General features: G+C 33.2%; 2 protein-coding genes across 2 annotated transcripts; both read right to left on the bottom strand.

Moving 5' to 3' along the window:
• Nucleotides 1-5,196: 5,196 nt before the first annotated feature.
• On the bottom strand, nt 5,197-12,881 carry LOC112288240 (ATP-dependent DNA helicase Q-like 5). The gene is made up of 22 exons (XM_024532235.3): nt 11,532-12,881; nt 10,754-11,341; nt 10,454-10,573; nt 10,227-10,280; nt 9,862-9,974; nt 9,505-9,714; nt 9,241-9,319; nt 9,067-9,120; nt 8,856-8,930; nt 8,651-8,704; nt 8,467-8,511; nt 8,274-8,368; nt 7,948-8,077; nt 7,688-7,786; nt 7,510-7,565; nt 7,161-7,263; nt 6,846-6,974; nt 6,444-6,631; nt 6,264-6,288; nt 5,913-6,028; nt 5,450-5,664; nt 5,197-5,356 (listed from the first exon to the last, which is right to left on the bottom strand). Exons 1-21 carry the CDS (start codon nt 12,735-12,737, stop codon nt 5,562-5,564), a joined length of 3,642 nt encoding a protein of 1,213 aa, XP_024388003.1. The 5' UTR covers nt 12,738-12,881; the 3' UTR covers nt 5,197-5,356; nt 5,450-5,561.
• Nucleotides 12,882-13,504: 623 nt separating this feature from the next.
• LOC149988106 (uncharacterized) lies at nt 13,505-14,980 on the bottom strand. Its single transcript, XM_090254090.1, has 2 exons — nt 14,878-14,980; nt 13,505-14,713 (listed from the first exon to the last, which is right to left on the bottom strand). The coding sequence occupies exons 1-2, from the start codon at nt 14,947-14,949 to the stop codon at nt 14,405-14,407; spliced, it is 381 nt and encodes a 126-aa protein (XP_090110216.1). The 5' UTR covers nt 14,950-14,980; the 3' UTR covers nt 13,505-14,404.
• Nucleotides 14,981-19,647: the final 4,667 nt, after the last annotated feature.

Below are 19,647 nucleotides of genomic sequence, written 5' to 3'. Positions count from 1 at the left end.
TATATATATAGAGAGAGATATTCATAAATATTTTATTCACAAGAGAAAAATAAATAATTCATAAAAATATGATATAAATTACATCAACTAAAATTTTGTATTTTTACTATTTAACAAATTTATCGTGAAATTGGAAATGTAATATTTAGTATAGAAATATAATGTGCATCTTTAATTTCTTCTTGAGCAATGGCATCTATTTTTTTTAAAACAATTATACTTAAGAAATAAGGTGAGAGGCCAAAACTTTTAAATCTATTGATTAGTTAAAATTAAGAAGCATCTTTGAATTAGCAATTTACTTCTTTTTTAAAAATAAAAAATTTAATGGCACTAAAAAAAATCTAAGGTAGAATGCATTTTTTTTCTTACATAGTATTAATAGTACAATCTATTAGAAGTTTTATTGGATCTTGATGGGAGGTTTTTCAAAAAGTTCAAGAACACATGTCAAAAATTACTTAAAAAATCTTTAAAAAATAATGTATTCCATTTTTTTTATGATCACTACCATTGTTTAAATCAAAATACAAGTAGACATATATTGACTTCTTGTGGAAGAGTGATTTAGTCCATTTCACAATCTCTTTTCACTTTATACTAGATCTAAGGGCAAATACCTTTTATGGAAATTTTTTTTTTTTTTATTAAACAAGGGGCATTGGTAAGGCTTTTAAATTATAATCTTTTAAAATGGGATTTTAGGTATTAAAGATGTATTATTAGAAATAATAATATTAATAATAATAAAATAAATTTTAATATGCATGTATATAATTTATAATAAAATTGTGCATAAAATAAATATGCATTTAAAAAAAAATTAAAGGTTACACTTTTTAAATAAAAATTAATAACTAACATACTAAGATTAATATATATATATATATATATATATATATATATAAGTTTCATTCAAAATTGAAACAAAGATCTAAATTTCTACACATCTGTATTTTTAATTTATAACTATAAAAATTCAAATCTTATTATTTTAGTATAGTTTGTTTTAATAGCTCTAATTTTTAGATAAGTTAAAAATTAATAAAAATATTTTTTTATCCATATTAAAACTCTAAAATTGATATGAATAAAGTAGATTTTATTTTATAATACATTTTTATAGAAGTAAATATTAAAATATAGTTGCAATGAACTACATTTTTCAATAAAATCTGTTGCAACTATATTTCAATATTTACTTCTTCAAAAAATAATTACATTATTTATGGTGTGCCTAACATTATTAAATATTTATTTTTTTACCATCATCTTTTTTTATCCATATTTTATTATACAAATAGATATTTAAAAGTAAATAATAAAAAAGCCAAATTAAAAAATAAGATTAAGTATTAAATAATATTAATGGTTTTAATATCTTATGAAATTGTACTTAAAATTTAATTATTTTTTATTAAATCAACATTAATAAAAAAAAGCCACAAGAATTTATTTTATATATTTAATTATTGATGAAGAATTTTTTTTCAAAAGGGATATTAAAAATAAAATAATTTAGATATTATTTTTTATTATTTTTATATGATTTTTATTAAAAAATAAAATTTATTTAATTTTAAACATTATAGAATAGTAGTTAAAATATATTCATAATATTTAAATTTTAAAATATATAAAATAAATTTTATCATAAATTTTTAAGATTATTATTCTTTCTAAATCTTGGCCTTTTAATTTTCATCTCTAATTCTTAAACTTTAGTTAATATACCTAATAATAATAAAAAAAAATAAAGAATTAAAAATGCATATTTGATTTTTCATAAACTTTAGCCATCAATAAGAAAAATGAACATTATAGAGGATATTTATATGAAGAGACATATTTTACAAGAGAATCATATAGAAAGTATCATGTACAACCACATACAAATTATTTGCAAGAAAAAAACATATTTTATACAAGAATGAAGTTAGAAGAAATATTTCTTTTGAATAAGATATCATTTTTTAAATAAATGTCCATGTCAAATACATATAGGTGATTGCTTGTTTGAATTTGAAATTGATTTGTTAGTAGTACCTTTATTTGATTGCTTGATCATGATGTTAAACGTCAATTCTTTGATTTGACATCTTAAATTGATGGGTTGTTCTACCTTACTCTTATGTCACTTATCAATTCATCAGTCCAACTTTGCAGCTTTTGGATTGAGAGTCAATTGTTGATTATTTTTTCCTAAACTAGAGTTCAACTTGATTTAACTAGGATCTTTGATTATATATACTTAAGAGACACTTAAAGGATATTTAAGATCCCTTATGACTATTCTAATCTTTCTAATACTAAAATATGGTATTTTTAGCCAAAATAAATAAATAAATAAATTACTTTCTCTATTTAGCCAATATGTAATAGGAAACCATGAAATTGGTCTTCGATAATAGCTTACAAGAAAAATTTGAAAGAGTTAATCAATCCCTTAAGTTATATATATATATATATATATATATATATAATTTTTAAAACATGTACGAGATTTAAAGAATACGATTCAAAAATCAATATTACATTACATAAGAAGTTTAATTTTTTAAACATATGTTTATATATAAATACATATAAGAATTTATAATATGTATTTAAAATTTTAGAATTTTAATTATTCTATTTATTATAATAACATTAATTTTTAAAATATATATTTATAGTTCTTTTTGAAATTTTTATTTAAAAAATATTATAATATATATTTATGAGTATCTTTTTAATTTTATTAAATATGTAGTCTAAAGAATTTTAATCTAATAAATATATTTTCTGATTAATGCTATTATAATTTAATTTCTTTTATATTAATATTTAATTTATATAAATTCCTTTAATTACAACTATTAAGTTATTCATATATTAATAAGATAATTAAAAAATTATACTTAATCTTACAAAAAATATTAAAATATATGATTTTTTCTATTATAATAATAAGAATATATATACTAGCATATATGGTTATAAAAACTTATTTATAAATAAACCATAAAATCCATGCTTCTATCTTATAACTCTATTTTATTATCTCTTTTTTGTGCTACAATCTTATATGCTCCAATTTTTATGTTTAATGTAAAAGTATAAAGACATAAACTTTCTAACTTTTTATTATTTTTATTATTCATCAATATAAAAAATTAATTATTTTTGTAGGATGTATGGCACAAGAGATTTCTACACAATAAAAGAGATGTATCTACCTTATCATTGTTTTTTTTTATTTATCCTTATTACAACTTCAATGCTCATACTAATATGATATGTTTATATCATTTTATGAAAGAGATTATCAGCCAAAATCATAATTTAACAAGTATAATATATTAAAATAATAATTATTAATTAAATTATCTTTATTTAATGATATTATTGATATAATTATTATGTAATTGTTTAAAAAAATACATACATTTGTAGAGATTTATATATATATAAATTATACATTAAATAAATAAATAAATATATATATATATATATATATAATGCTTTTAATATAACATAATTCCATACATTAATAATCCTATAAAATATTTTTAAAATATAGGTAAAAATAAAATATTATACTTTGTCTTATCTTTAAAAAAAAATCAAATATCACAATTATTACTCTACTACTTAATAAACTACTTTTGGAGCTCAATAATAGTTAAACTTGCTAAAAAAATCTACTTTTTAAAATATATATAAAAAAATGTTAAAAAATGACCTATCCATTTATTAAATTTATCCACCTTTTTGTAAAAAATGAGAATGATCAAGATGAAGAAGAAAGAAAATAGAAGCAGCAGAATTAAGAAGAAGGGGACTAGAAATAAAGACCATGATTGTAGTAATGGTTTTTAGAGATGATTAATTTTTTTAATAATAGTTATAATGTTGTATGATAATATGACTATATAGTGAAAGAAAAAATTAAAGATTATATTATGAAGGAGCTTAAATGAAAATAATTTAGTAAATTATCTTAGAAATACAAATAATAGATAATGAAGTAGCAAAAGTTAATAAATACTAATGTTGTATTTTTAAAGAAATTTGATGTAAAAAATGTAAAAAATTTGATGTCAATTAAGTGTTTAGTTTGAAGGTTGTGAGAGTTTTTGTGGATTATGGTTTCAAATGATTAAAATTTAGGATTAGTGTGGATTTTTGTAATCTTGCAACATTTGCTAATTTGATTGAAGCAAAAATTGGTGAGAGCCATTTAAACTTAAAAATCTATATATTAATCAATTTTTGAAGCAATCGAATAATGGAACAACGAGAAATTGCTAGTGAAAGGTCAACATTCAAGTTGAAGGAGGACAACCATCATGTGAAAGATTTTGACATAATTTCTTTCAATCAATGAATTCAATTCTTTTCAAATTTCATGTGATTGTTAATTGCAAGTGGATTGAAATCCAAGTAAAATTTTAGTTAATAACAATAATTTAATCAATATTTATTGAGATTTTAATCCAACTATAGTAACTAAGGAATATTTATTTAAGAATTTTTTTAGATTATTTAGAATTTGATTAGGATTTAATAAGGATTTAGAATTTCTTTAAATTTTCTTTAAGATCTTACTAGGATTTGATCTAAAATTTAAGATTTAATTAGATTTTTGTTAAGATTTAATTAAAGCTACATCACGATTTGAGAAAAATTCTAGATTAATCTAGAATTTATTTTTAAAAAAAATTAAATTTTATTTTTTAAATTTTGTTTTTAATGTTTTTTACTTAAATATAATTATTTGTCTTAAGTAGTTGTTTTACTATTATTTTAAGTTTTTTTTTTGGGGTTAATTTATAACTTTTTATGTTTCTTTTGCAATTTTGTATAAATTTATTTTGGATTGGTTAAAATTTAATTAGAATTATTAAGAATTACTTAGAATTTTATTATGATTCTATTAGATTTGGTAGAATCTTGTTGCATTTTCTATTTACCTTCTTAATTACTCAATACATTTTCAAACAAAAATTCACATTATATAACAAAGACAAGATATATCAATTTGGTAAAACAGTCGGTTATTTTAACATTTCTCTCTCTATCTCTCTCTATATATATGTGTATTCTAACAATTTAAAATTCAAAGAATGCATTTATTCATAAAAATAAAAAAATAAAAAAATAAAGGATTATGCATTTGAAAATGACAGATTAATTCAGAATCAACAACCAATGTGAAGTAAGACACTAGGTTCAAAATTTAATATTATGTTGAAGATAAATGTAAGAGAATCTGATGATTATATTGAAAACATAATAAAGGGTAGAACTAGGATCTCCTCCATGGCACTTCAAAATAATGATCTCCAGGATGTTACTTCTAAGTGCCCATCTCCTGCATGGTACTTCAAAATGTTTATCTCATGTTTCAGTGACAGCAGTAAAATCGATAAATTCGAAAGTGAGTGTCATGGTTGAGAAAAAGTACCTGAAAAGTTCCCGTAAGAGAAAAAGATGCGTGTATGCTGAAAGTAAGAAATGACGCATCCAGCTTCAAAACATCATTGCAATGATGCACACCTTGGATGCCCGTAGGCAAGTCAATCTTGAGACTCCGCCACTTTTCTCCTAGATCGCTGATCTAATATTTCACTAGTTGCAGCTTCTCTCACAGCATGAAAACAAGTCTTTGAATATCGCCCCCTGCACAAGTGCCCACATAAGAGTTAAAGACCTCTTTCCAGCACAATTGAAGAGTAGCGGTCCATCACAAGCAAGAAGGCATCCTAAACACATACTAACACCTTTTAAGCACACTCAAGTTATGTGCATGACTAATACTACTACTCTCATACAAATTGAGTGTACGCACAGCAGAAGTGGGAGAGAATCTTTTGACGTGTTCCCACTCCAGGCAATGAACTTTGAGAATAACCAAAAGTAAAACTTACCAAAAATGATTCTTGCACCAGGCAGCATAAGGGTAAGCAGGGCTCCATAGTCCATGAAATATACGGGCAACTGCTCTGCCATTGAAATTCTTATTCTCATGAGTTTTCAAAAAGACCTGCACAGGAGGAGAGTATACCAGTTTGAGTGCCATACACCAGTATATCAAAAACAATTCTGTTAGTCGTGTTCGGTTAAGATCAGAATGAATGTTTCACAGACGATCCAAAACAGTTATACTGACGCACACGTTCACCTCAAACAACGCCAACTTTGTTTCTATAAGCACTGAATTACTGTGGAGCTTCGTTTCTTGGTATCATAGCTTTACTACAGGATGACAGTAAGCATACCTTGATGTCTGCCTTCAAGAAAGAGCTGCAATCACAACCGTCCTATCAGTAAAATGAAATATTTCTGAAAACGCAACATTCCAAGAAAAGAAACCATGCGATATACAAGGACAGCTGACTGATAGCAATGTGGACAATGACGCTCAATACTGAAATCACCAATCTGAAATTGGCTTCAACCTTGTGGACTCCACGATACTGGGTACACTTTGATTAATCAAGTCGTCTTGATTTTTGCTAAAGTATGTAGCGATGCAGCTTTGCAGAGATAGCTGTTGATCTGTACATACAGATCCTACGTTCTTGTCTTCGCTACTAAGAGCCGTAGCAGCTGCGGCTGCAGTATACATAGCATCAAGCTTCGCCACCTGATACATTCAAGCCCACTGGGTATGAGACAAACTGAGCGCTGCTTTACAGCGTCTAAAGTGATCGCGCTTTCGGTAACATAAAGCAGAAATGCAGCGCGTTTAGAGTGATGACACTATTGAAATCTGTCGTTCATATTCTGGATTTCATTCTCACCATCCCTATAACTAAGTGCGTTCTTAACATATCTCTAGCGTGGAGTTTAATACACACCTTGCATCTTTCTACCTCGGACAATCGTGCAGAAATCGAAGAAGTCAGAGCACATATATCGTCCGGCACTTCTAGAACGGAGAAGCAAAATGCGAGGTCCTGAAGCTCGTATGCAATTTCTCCAGCGCTCTGTATATTCAAAAATAAATCAAATGGGGTTAGTTTAGAGCTCCCACTCAGATCCAATGACCACACTATACCAGCATAGGTACAAACCAATGCTCAGTTCCGATTCAATGCTAGGCTAGTGGAAAGCCCCTGGGTACAAACCCGATGCAAATTCCGAACTACTCGTCAGAATTTCATTGGAAATACCTGTAATCTTTGGAGCTCTTGCTGCACTTGCAATAAGGAGAGACCGGCATCATTTGCGATGGCAGGAACCTGAAAGGTGTAGTTTCCATTCTTGGGCTGACATCTGCTCAAGCGAAACAACGTACAACAGCGGCGGCCCGTCAACTAGCCGAGATTCATTGAAAGGCTCAAAACAGGTTCGCTCTTTATTTAAAAATGAAAAACCTAGGCAAATGAAGAACATAGTCTCACAACTTGAATCCTAAATACTTGGCGTATGAAAGAGGGCAACACGATCACAATCGCTGACTACTACTGTTCATTCAATAATCTAAAGCGAAAAATACGGATGCAGAAAAAAGGAACATACTTTTGAATGACTGTGGCCACCAACGCACTATGTTTGGCGAGGAGAGCAGCAGATGTCTGACACACAAGCAGAAGACTAATCAGTTCAGAATATTGGATGAAGAGTACAAGTGCAAACCTTAAACTGTGTGCATTAGTTTAAGAAAAATTAAAATAAATTAAAATAGCACTACTCTTACTGCGTAAAATGTTAGGTTGCAAGTTGCTTTAAGCTTGGAATGCACGTGTACATACTGCACGTCCCCTACTTCCATAAAAGATAAAATTGTAGCCATGACCTGTAAAGCCCACGTTTGAGTTACATCGGACAAGAATCACAACGCCCGGCAATATTACTTTTAACTAAAACACCGGAAAGCTCTAACATTGCTAAGGCTTTGAATGTACAGTCGAAAAATCTCGCCAAAATGGAAAGGTATGTTGGAGAAAGTCTTCTTACCTCTTCTTTCAGATCCAATTCAGTGGCTGTCTGTTCAACGTTGATCGAAGTCATAGACTTAGATGCATCTGGTGGGCTCTGAAACACTCGACAGAGAAATTTGTTCACAGCGAAGGTATCTGCGCCGTCACTGCAGTAGAACCGATGTGTCAACTAATTGAAACTGAATTGTCAGAAAATGACCGCGAGAACACACATCATAAAATAAGATGAGAGCCGTCACGTTGATCCTGGACAGTGTTACACGGCATTTACATAAAAAATTATCTTTCTGAACGTTTCAGAGAAGACTGTCCTAAAGAGTAAGGATGCCAACATAAGAGAACCTGTGTGCCAAACTACGAAGTTTCAGATAATCTGTGTCATCCAGAAACAAGTGGCAAAAAGCAGCCTTGCCATCACGACCTGCACGCCCAGTTTCCTGAATCAAAATAAGTTACCGACATTTAGTTCAATCTGCGGCAAAGGGATAGAGTGGTTCTTGCAGAAATTCGCCTCTGAGGAGATAAAGTTGACTACCTGAACGTAATGCTCGAGACTTCTAGGCATATTGTAGTGAATCACCTGCAGCAAAAGTTAACATTCAAGAAGAATGCTCAGTCATCCCACATGCAAAAGATGAAACACAGTATAAATGAATCCTTTTACATGGAAGGAGAGCATGAATTACAAATATTGAACGTTTGAGGCATTATTGACTTACCGAACCAACATCACTTTTGTCCAAACCCATTCCAAAGGCAACAGTGGCAACCACCTGCAAATACACACGGCATGACTTCAACTGTGAAAATAATGATAGAGAAAAGTATCCTGTGTCACTCTTAAGAGCATTGGTATTAAGTCAAGGACAGATCTTACTAGGAGTTCAACTCGGCACCTTTGAGGATCACGAACTGCCAACTTACCACACGTAGTTTATTATGGCAGAAGAGCTGGTACACACGAGTCCGCTCAGAAGATGATACACCGCTATGGTAGCTCTGCAGCAAGAAAAAATCGGTAAAACAGTAACTATGCCTAAGAAATTAACATTCTAAAATAGAACTTGAAATAGCTGTAGACCCGCTGCATCCAACTCTGGTGAAAAGAATCAGATGCTTAGAAAGGCAGACAGACCTTAGCAGCGATCTTGTTCTCCTCCAGGTATCTGCTGATATCATCAGCTTCAGCCTGCACTACCGAGAACATTGTTCAGAGAGTGAACGTGGACAAGGGACACGTACCCACTAAGACTTGACCTAAACTCCACAAATTCAACTTTCAAATGGATACGTCCGGCAAATTTGATACCTGATAGGTGCAGTAGATGATGATACTTTTGATGTCTGAAAATGGAATGGACTGCAGCAGTAAGAGAAGATCTTTGCGTCTGTGGGAAGGAATAAGTCAGGTGCATAAATCATTCCTAAAGATCATTCGGATACGCACTAACTACAGTTTGTATTTCTTGAAGACAAATCTAAAGAAATTCATCCCATACAATCCACTTGTATCAGAAGGAGCCTAGAGTATGGGCCATCAATACCGTAGTGAAGAGCTTGTGATGTAACTTGCCTATGTGAAGATCTTGAAACAGATAGACGAAGATTATGACGAACGCAAGATGCTTCCAGTATTCCAGATGATGGAATAGAGAGGGCTTTAGTGATGGAACACTCAGTATCCTTTGTTGCAGTTGCAGTCAATGCTAGCAAGCATGGAACGCTCAAACGCTGCTTCAATATTTTGCCAAGCCTGTAATATGAAGGTCTAAAGTTGTGTGACCTGGACGAATGAAGCAATCGTTAGTCCCAACAAAAAGGTGACAATATCAAAATCAGGGACCCAGAAAATCTGAACACCTTCAGAAGAACGTATGGCTTAGTTAACATGTATTAAGCATTTCACGTGAAAAGATATGTCGGACATTACCATTCCGAAAGGCAATGTGCCTCATCAACCACAGCCAACGAAATTTCGGGGAGGGAATCCATGGCTGTCAAAAATGTCTCACTGAACAGACGCTCTGGCGAGATAAACAGCACCTTCAATGCAAGAAAACAGGGTACCAAATGAGGTTTAGTTGATAAGCACTACATAGATGTTCATCAAATTGGCTGTAGATATACGATCTCAGTGGTCATCTCATAGCAACGCGCAGGTTGAGGGCCTGCCTTCAACAAAAAACAAGGATACCTACATAGTCATTGGTCGTAGGCAGAGAAATTTGTATTAATTAACAAAATTTTAAATTTTAAAAATTAAACAAGTAGACATTCAGCTGGTAGGAAACGAACCTTGATGTGGCCAGAGATAACTTTACTCATTATTTCGGTGCTCTCACTAGCTGTCTGGTCACACGCAGAAAATCATAATCCGGTAAGTATTTCGTCAGGTCTTGTGGGTGCTGGTACTAATGTGCGTTTCAAGACTCTGGTGCAAAGGGCAAAGAATCCATCAACAAGAGTGTAGATAATAGCAATCGAGATTCTCCAGAAGCACATGTCTATTACGAGATTTATACCTGAGAACTATTAATTAGACCTCCAGGAAGCAGCGGAGGAAGCTTTTGGAGCTGGTCCGCCATTAATGCCACCAACGGACTAATCACCAATGTGAGGCCTGTTAAAATGTACGCTGGGAGCTGCATATCGAACAGTTCGTATACAATGTCACAACGCCACAGAGAGAATCAAGCAATTAACTCCTACGCTAGAACAGTAAGGATGAAGCTACAATTATTAGTCACACTTTGGTCGACCAGAGATGGAAAGAAGCGCAAGACGTTTTCGGAACCAACGGGGCATTTATAGCGTGCACTCACCTGATAGCTAAGAGACTTCCCAGCACCTGTAGGCAACACCAACAAAGTAGATTTCCGAGCCAGAACACGTTGGATAGCTACCAATTGTCCTTGCCGGAATGTCTCATGCCCAAATACGCGCTTCAATATGAAAGACAAATTCTCTTCGGTCGGGTCGAGCAAGGCCTTATTGGCAGCTTCTTTGCAGCGCTCGAGATCCTCCGGGGACTTCTCCACAGGTACTGGGCACGATGTAGCTGCGATTTCCGTAGAGACACTTTTGTTAAACCAACCTTCGTCAACCCACAACGACCGCCCTAAAGTCGACGCACCACAGGCATCCACTCCGTTTTGATTCTTCATTACAGGTTTCCGTATGCTTGGCCCAACCGTTGTATCCACGTTGTTATCACCTTCATCTATCACCGGTTCGCCATCGTCCTGAGATGTTTTCTTGTATCTTTTGAATGTCTTCCGTCGGCCATATACACTTGGCCTCTTAGCTCTGATGCCATTAGTAAACTTACGACGTCCCCCTCTCCCATTTATATTCAGTTTCACGAAGTTGTCTCTCTCCCCGGTTCTGAGCTTGGTCGGTCCGCTCGCAGGCTGTACTCAATCAATGTTTACCAATTATCAAGAAGGATCGGCGGTCAAACACGAATGTAATAGCTGTCGACAAGCAAGCTAATATCCGCGTTGCATCATCGCAAACCAAACCATGTGGATATGTCAAAATGAAAAATAAAATTAGGAGACTACCCAAGGGTCTGGTTCCATCATTCGAGGTCCAACCTACCTGTAAACTACCAATTGAACTTCGATTAGCTTGAATTTTTTTCTTTAAAGCCTTTGGATTCGACCAAGAACTCTCTTCAACTGCTTCTGAGGACGACACCCTCGGCCTCCCCCGTGATCTTTTCGTTGGAAGCTTTTCAGCATTGCTGCCGGATGTTGAGGGCACATCCTCTCCCTCATGTGATTTTGAAGGCAAGTCCCATTGCTCTTCCACATTGATTGAAGTTTTCCCTGCATCGCAAGGATCAGAACTGCGAGTGGTTTTCGCTCCTAGAGTCCTCTTAACACTTGGAGGTGAAATTTCTTCGTTCGATAATTGAGATAATGAGCGATTCGGTTCTTTATCAGGATCATCAGATACACCTCTGTTTCTAGAAGACCGCCGCACCGGCAAAGGCGCTGTAGCCTGGGTGTCTTCCTTAGCAGTAGAACGAGAGAGTGGACGGAGTTTCTCAGACACGGCAGCATTCGGAGCTAAAACTGGTTCAGCTAACACCCCAACATTTGCACTCTGTCCAGCGGTAGGACACACATTCATGAACTGAGACAACCGTGAAACAGTCTTCTGCCCCACAGTTGCCTCGAGTGCAGGTTGCGAATCCCTTCTTACAACCGAAGCAGAGCCCACCGAGGCTGTCTCCAAAGACACGTCGCCTCTTGAGCTCTTCCCGACCAAACTAAAACGTCCTACACTAGCAAAGGAGCCTGCACTCACGGCATTAGTATCCCTGTTCTCCGATACATCAGTTGCCCTACCATGCCGGTGCACTTTAATTGTGAGCCCCAAAGGACCGCTTAGGGGTGAAACAAGCTCCCCAATCCGACCACCCAATTTCCCGACCTCTCTCTCCAATCTCTCTGGTTGAACGCTTGTTTCCTTCCGAGGAAGCCTCCTCTGGGATGCCGCCTCACTACGGGAACCTTTGAATCCCAGCCCCAGGCCCAGATTACACTGGCTCCACGACTTCAAATCATGGCTACAACTACCAATTCGATGACCAGAACTGTTTCTATGCAGTGCGACTGGATTCGCAGCCTTCAAGCTTTCCTGCTGCATCTTAATCTTCTTACAGGCTTGCAAAGGCTCATCTTCATCCGGCCCATCGACCGAGACTCGCTTCCCTAGCCGGCAACTCCTCAACTGCGCCTTCGTATTCTCCTTCTCAGATTCCGATCCCTTACCGCTCAAGCCTCCGTAAAGCTCCATGGCCGCCAGGACAAATTACACTCCAACGAAAATCCACCGGCTTCCCATTCACCAACAAATCTGACAACGAGCCATAGCCCTCTAAATCAAACACGACCACCTCACGAGCATTCGCACTCCATGCTCCTCATCTACTCAGCCTAACTCAGCCATTTCAAACTGCAATTCTCTCGATCTCAACTCACACGACTGTAAGCGGGGCTTCCGCTCAGATCAACATCAACCCTGCAAAGGGAACCTGCGAATTCAAATTCAGCAAGGACCGCAAATGGTCACGGATTGCAATACCGGTCGACGAAGACACACTCTGATACTTCACATGCGAAATGGCGGGAGCACGTCAGCGCGGGAAAATAAACCATTTGTTAATCTTTCCAACCGTTACTGGTAAGAGCGGGTACTGCGGGAAAGTGTCCTACGTGACACTCCCAGTGTTGGGGAACGTCGCGTTCACATGGATTTAAAAGATCGTGAATTAGTATACATTTTTATCGTTCCGAGCTTTGGAAGGATAAGGGATGTCCAGGTTCGGTACCAGACCCAACTCCAACCCAGATGCAATTTAGAGCATCTCCGGCCCACGTCTCAATTTACAACTACAAGCTCGTATTTCCCCTCAAGGAGGAATTCCGTCTTAGTTTGATTGTTGACTGTGATGTGGTGGATTTGAGCAGAAACACGTTAGAACTGCTGTTGCGTGGTCATGCACTGTGCAGTGTGAAGAAATGCATGCATCTGTTGCTCATACAAGTCTCTACGAAGAGAAGTCGAAAGCGATTAACGCAGATTCTTGTTGAATCCCGTCTTGTATCAGTTCTAATTCCAAAGTTATGTCTTACATTCCGACGAATTCCATGCTGTGCGCAAAGAAAACCATCGTCACTGGATGTGGTTATGTTTACATGGAAATACATTTGTACCTAATCAAAGTTGTGAGGTTAGATTGGTGGAACTTATTGTACACGGAACTAATGCCCTAGGAGTTTTCTTCTACTTATCGGAGGTCTAAAAGGATGTGTTCCTCAAAGACAACCGTGATGCGAAGCTCCTTCTGTGCTTGATAGGGATACGCCGAGCAGCGGGCAAAGGGCACTTCAAGAGAGGAGTAATCTAGAACTATGTGAGCTTGAATCTTATTCTGCTAGATTGGTGTCGCAGCGCCACAATTAATACACGAGGGGCATTGCAAAAGCAGGAAACACCCATGGCATGCTCATGCCTGCACCTCGGTACGGGTCCATGTAGTGCGGACCCATGGATGCTGCGGTAGAACCCTCCATGTTGCTTTCAAGGCTGAGCATCATGTTCACATACGCATCCCGAAGCTTCTTCAACAAATGCAGAGGCGACAGCCGCTTGATCTTCAACTTAGACACTCTGAATCCCCACCTCAGTCGTGTTTCGGTGCTCTTGCTCCTCCTCCCGAACTTCAGCGCCATCCTCTTTTTCCTCCATCCCGACAAGAAACTCTTCCGCCATTTTGTGAGCTTTCCATCTTCATCATCGACTCGCTTGTACGGATTGCTCATACATTGCATCCGAGCAATCGCCGGAGCTAACACCATCACTCTCCTCCTTCCCATTGCGGCCACTACTACAGCATTCGCCCCTGTGAAGACAAACAGAACTCTGCAACCATCAACCCCGATATATTCCTACCAAACCTACTAAAACCTCCTCATCTCATTGATTGCTAAATTTGGATCACGTTGGAGAATGAGGTCACCAGAGATCACATCACTCCACAAGCACGGCTGGTAGGGAAAGGAACACTTGGCGAGCAGCAGTCGTAGCTTAAGGCCAGCTCCATGATTGAAGCGTGAAAACACCTTCACCAGCAGCGAAAAAGAGCCGTAAGCTGCCCGAAATTTGTCAGGGTCGATCGACAGGGTCGCATATATGTACGCGGGTGTCGCGTGTGTCAGAATGATCCTGGCGATGCATGCCACAAAAGCTGCGCCCGGATCAAACTGGCCCTAGAATCTCGAGCCGTGAGTCGTATTGAGATCCGTTGTCCTTTCGAAAACAGCCAATATCACATTACGCATTGCATTTAATAAGAGCCATGTCTATGAACAGGCATAAAATTGTGTGCGACTAGGTAAACGATGCGCGGTTCAACGATTGCTCTCATACTCACCTTGATGGCATCTCTTCCTGCTGCGCCATTTGTTTGCTCCTTCGATCCTCTGATTCTAAAGCAGGCAAGCATAACTTTCGCACCTTTCGCCCCCTTTCGCTTCTTTTTCTTGCTTGCTCTCTTTCTTTCATTTTTCTATATGTCCCCTGTTTTTAGGGGTCGTTACGAGCGTATTTTGTTTTATGCTTTGTGTTTCCTACTTGGCTTCCTTCCAACCACTGCAAGATGGAGAAACAAACACTACAGTATTACTCCATCTCGCAGTGGTACAATACTCGCAGATGGAGTAGTATTCTCGTGAACAAGAGCTCTCGTATTGTAACACTTCGATCAATTTCAAACTGATGAATGGAACAATGCCACCATCTTTAATTGATAATACTGATTAGTGAAATTCGTAAATAAAAATGATTCAAGAGTTGTAACTTTTTCTGATTAATTGATGAATGTGTATGCGTACATTCCTGCATTTTGTCCTTTCTCTTTTCACCGAGTCAATGTGAATCAAGTAAATGCGAAGCGAGTCATAATCACTTTTGCTTTTCCTCCTTCTAGAAGACAGGTAATCCACTGTACACTATTCTGTGGGGACTATACGGATTGGGAAAGCCATTCTAGAAGTGAAGCATGAATAAAATGAATGAATGAATAAAGAGGTACGTGGGAAAAAAGCGAAAAGAAAACAATTAAAGAAGGAAGAAAAGAAGAAGATTGTTTTGGTGATTAAAAACTGTTGTCAGAGATTTTGAATTTCTTGACAATTTTTTACAGTTCATTCTTTTCCCTGTTGTGGTATATTTTTTTGGATGACTAGTCGATTCTTGTGTTTAGTGTAGGATTGGATGCTCAAAACGTGGTCATGTTTAGTCTACATAAATGATTGTGGGTTTTTATTTTATTAAAAACCAAACAGAATGAATTTGGTTTCTTGTGTCAATTAGATCTGAACTATTTCAAGATTGGTGACCTTTTAAAATATTTCTTTTGGATTGTAAAACTAAATATGTTTTAACTTTAAAATTATCAAATACAACATTGGTTTTATTTTATTTGTATATGTATATGTATAATAATTCTTCTATAATATTTGACTTTATCTAGTAATTCAATATCAAACTTATTAAGGGTAAAAAATATCATGCATTAAAGGCTATTGAGTTATTAGATAAAATCAAATGTTGCAACAAATTGTGAATAATACATATAGTATCATAATATATTGCAAAGAATAGATGCAACTATTGCAGCTTTACTACACATACAAATAGAAATTTTCTATGCATCTCTACAATAATTTAAGCTCTAAATGGCTTTCAGACCTCCACAAAAATGTTTTGTTAATATCATGCTTACCTTCATTCTAAGTTTCTAATTCATCTACACAAACCACACAATGCCAACTAAATGCATAGTACTCCAAGACTTACAAGTTGCTTATACTTGCTATACTAAACATTGTTTTTGTACAATACTTCTTTTCGCTTCTATTTTCTTTCTCAATTAAATTAAAATTACCTCTAAATACTCCAATATCCACTTTATTAAGTAAATGCAATTGCTTTGACTTAAAATCTTATATTATATTATCAACTATATAATACACAAATATTTTTATAGTAGCCAGGCATCAAATATCATTTAGAAGGAATTACAAACACATAGCTTGTATTAGAAGTCTTTTAGCATTGTATACGCTAAGAAATACATACATTTTGTAATATCAAGGAGTTTGATTATAAGGTAGAAAACAATAAACTTATCCTTCTTTAGCATCTCTTGCTCAAGCTTGACTTCAAAGTCTTCACCTTCATCTTTAATATCTATGTTTTTGGTACTTCCTAGTATTTTATTATTAGACAACTACTCATGTTCCATTAAAGCGTCAATATTAAGGTTGAGAAGGACTTCCATCAATATTAAGTTGTGAAAATATATTCATTGGATGCTATTTAAAAATTCATTATTGAAGACATCTTCATCCTTGTGATATTAAACTTCTTTGGAGAAGCTTAGAAAGAATCTTGTATATTAGAAGTAATTTGTAATTATTATTATATCCTTATCAATCGAAACAATTTTCATCTAGTATATCAATATTAGTTAATCAATCTTATAAATATTTATTTTTCCTTGTTTGTCTTTGTCAATTATATTTTATAAATAAAATTATTAATAATGCTATTTAAATGTAGCAATTATGTTAGCATCCATTATTTATAATTTGGATGTTGTCTCAAAAAAGAGCAATGCTTCTTCAATGTGTTAAAATTCTAAATTATTTTTTTTATAGAAAAATATATTATTATTAATATATATATATATATATATATATATATATATATATTTGTAGCTTTTATTTATTTTATTTTATTTTATTTTATGAATTTTCTAGCCATTTTAAAAACAAGAGTCCATTCATCTATGCCATTATGTTACTTTGATAATAAAATCTAAGCTCTTTCAATAAACTTCTTATTGAAATAATAGAACTTTATTATATTATTATTAATAATTCTTTTAAATTTTCTACTTCTATTTGAATTTTTATTAAATACAATTACAATCCAAGTTTTTTTGTTCTTTACCTACTTGATTTGCTTCCATATGATTAGATAATTTTTAAAAATAATGGCATATTTTATCTATATAAAACATATCTTTTATAGCAAACATTAAATTTATTTCTATCAAAGTAATAAGCAATGAGAAAACAAGTTTTTTATTAGTTGACTTGCTTAGTCCAATGACTTAAATAATTTGGATAAGAATTGCTTTTGGAAGTGGTAGATCCATCTATTGAAAATTTAAGAATCTTTTTTTTCTATTAGTATTGAAGCATTTAGTAAGTTATTTCTTTTTTTTAATTTATTGTTAGTTCTTTTGTATTTGTTGCTATGTTTACTTATTGTTCGAGGATCCAATTTACAAATGCCTTTTCAACTTCTAGAAAACAAATAATGTATTTTTCTTTGGTGAAAGTTGCACCAATTGCATGCATTTAAGGCTTTCATGTTGCTTCAAGATGTTGCTCATGGTAGATTATAAAGGGGCTTTGCAAAGCTAGAACTTTTTTTTAGTCTACAAAAATAATCTTTTTTATTTTTATTATAGATTATTAATATTAAATAAGCATAATTCTAACTTTTTAATCTTTATTAATGATATACATATTCTAAAAGAGATTTTAAGAAAATCATTGCAAATAAAAATTAAATACATTTAAAAAAATTTAGCTTATTCCATCTCAAAGTAATTTAGTATATTCACATCAAATAAATACTATTTCTTGCATCAAAATATAGAAGGTATAGAAAGAATTATCTCTTTTCTTTTAATTTTCTTGATAGATGTGAGCAATAAATATTACAAAGTGACAAGAATTAAAAAACTTCTTAACAAAGAATTCTTTAACATGTTGTATATATTTTGTTTATTTTTTTCTTAGAATTATATAATACTAATTTGAAAGGAACTAAAAAAAATACTATCATTGATTACATAGTAGTTACACTTCTTATATAATACTTAACTTTTTAGGCATGATTGTTTTGGTAAAAGACTTCCAAGCAAGATATTAGTTTAAAATTATAAAATATTAATTCAAAAGAAATCAAATAAATCACTAATATCAATTTTATTTATAAAATACTATTTTCAATTCTAATTACTAAATATGACTTTAATTATTAATTTTAGTTAAATTCTTAATTTATATCATTACTCATCTTATTATGTTCATAAGATTTTTTAGATTATTTGCAACTACATATGTGTTGAATAATTACATGCTTGCAAATTATACAATATATTGCTTAAAATAGATGGAGGTGAGTGAATAAATGAGTGAATTAAGTGAGCTTTAAGATATTCTTTATTAGATTCTACTTATTTGATAATTATGAATATAAGTGCAAAGTGGTGGTAGTGGTGCCAACAAAAGTTTTATTCTACAATGATTCAAATGTATATTTTTATGATAAAATATCATCCATTACATAATTCTAGATGCTGCTTTAGTGACTTTAATTCAATAATAAGATATCTTCTATAACTCAATAATTTTTTGGTCTATTCAACTCATCAATTTATATGGAGATTATTGAGTATTATATATATATATATATATATATATATATATATATATAAGATATTATCAAGGATATGAATCTTGAAGAAAAAAATTCTTAATACACTCTTATGTGCCTCAAAAATTCTAAAAAGTAACTCAAAGATGATATGATATTAAACTAGAATAGCTATTGCCAAAGACAAGAAGACTATAAAGTCTTGAAATAAGACTAATGACTAGAAAGGTATTGACAAGACTCAAGAAGGCTTCACTCTTGCCTCCATTTATACTCTTAACTATGAACTATGTGGCAATGTCTTATATGACCTCCAAAACATATTGACTTTGAAAAACACATATCTTAACTTGTAAGGTAAGTTTTCTATATGTATGCTACACAATTAGCTTCTTTTGCAAGCTCAAATACATGGCTAACTTGTTGATTAAGTTTTTAACCTATCAATCAACTACAAATACATATAAAATCAAAGCAACGTCTATAAAGCTTTTAGAAAGCTTATTTAGAAGGTATTATGAAATTTATTTATTTTTATTTAATTTTAATTATTTCTACCTAATTATATAGGTATTTACTAGAGTATATATGTATATCCGTGATATTATCTATTTTTTAGGAACAAATTCCATAAGAAGCAATTATCATGTATTGATGAAATCCAAGATGTAGTGAATTATATTTA

This window comes from Physcomitrium patens, chromosome 11 (assembly GCF_059467195.1).
Source record: "Physcomitrium patens ecotype Gransden chromosome 11, ASM5946719v1, whole genome shotgun sequence".
Taxonomy (NCBI): domain Eukaryota; kingdom Viridiplantae; phylum Streptophyta; class Bryopsida; order Funariales; family Funariaceae; genus Physcomitrium; species Physcomitrium patens.
This window is presented reverse-complemented; position numbering and strand designations above follow the sequence as displayed.

Bases quoted from the DNA above. Each gene is read 5' to 3' on its own strand.
- LOC112288240 (XM_024532235.3), bottom strand. From the start codon at position 12,737: ATGGAGCTTTACGGAGGCTTGAGCGGTAAGGGATCGGAATCTGAGAAG. The intron at 8,931-9,066 runs GTCTGTCTGCCT...TTCTTGCTGCAG, and splicing joins AGAACAAGATCGCTGCTAAG to AGCTACCATAGCGGTGTATC. The intron at 8,078-8,273 runs GTTCTCTTATGT...GTTCTACTGCAG, and splicing joins CTTCGTAGTTTGGCACACAG to TGACGGCGCAGATACCTTCG.
- LOC149988106 (XM_090254090.1), bottom strand. From the start codon at position 14,949: ATGCTTGCCTGCTTTAGAATCAGAGGATCGAAGGAGCAAACAAATGGC. The intron at 14,714-14,877 runs GTGAGTATGAGA...TCGAGATTCTAG, and splicing joins CAGGAAGAGATGCCATCAAG to GGCCAGTTTGATCCGGGCGC.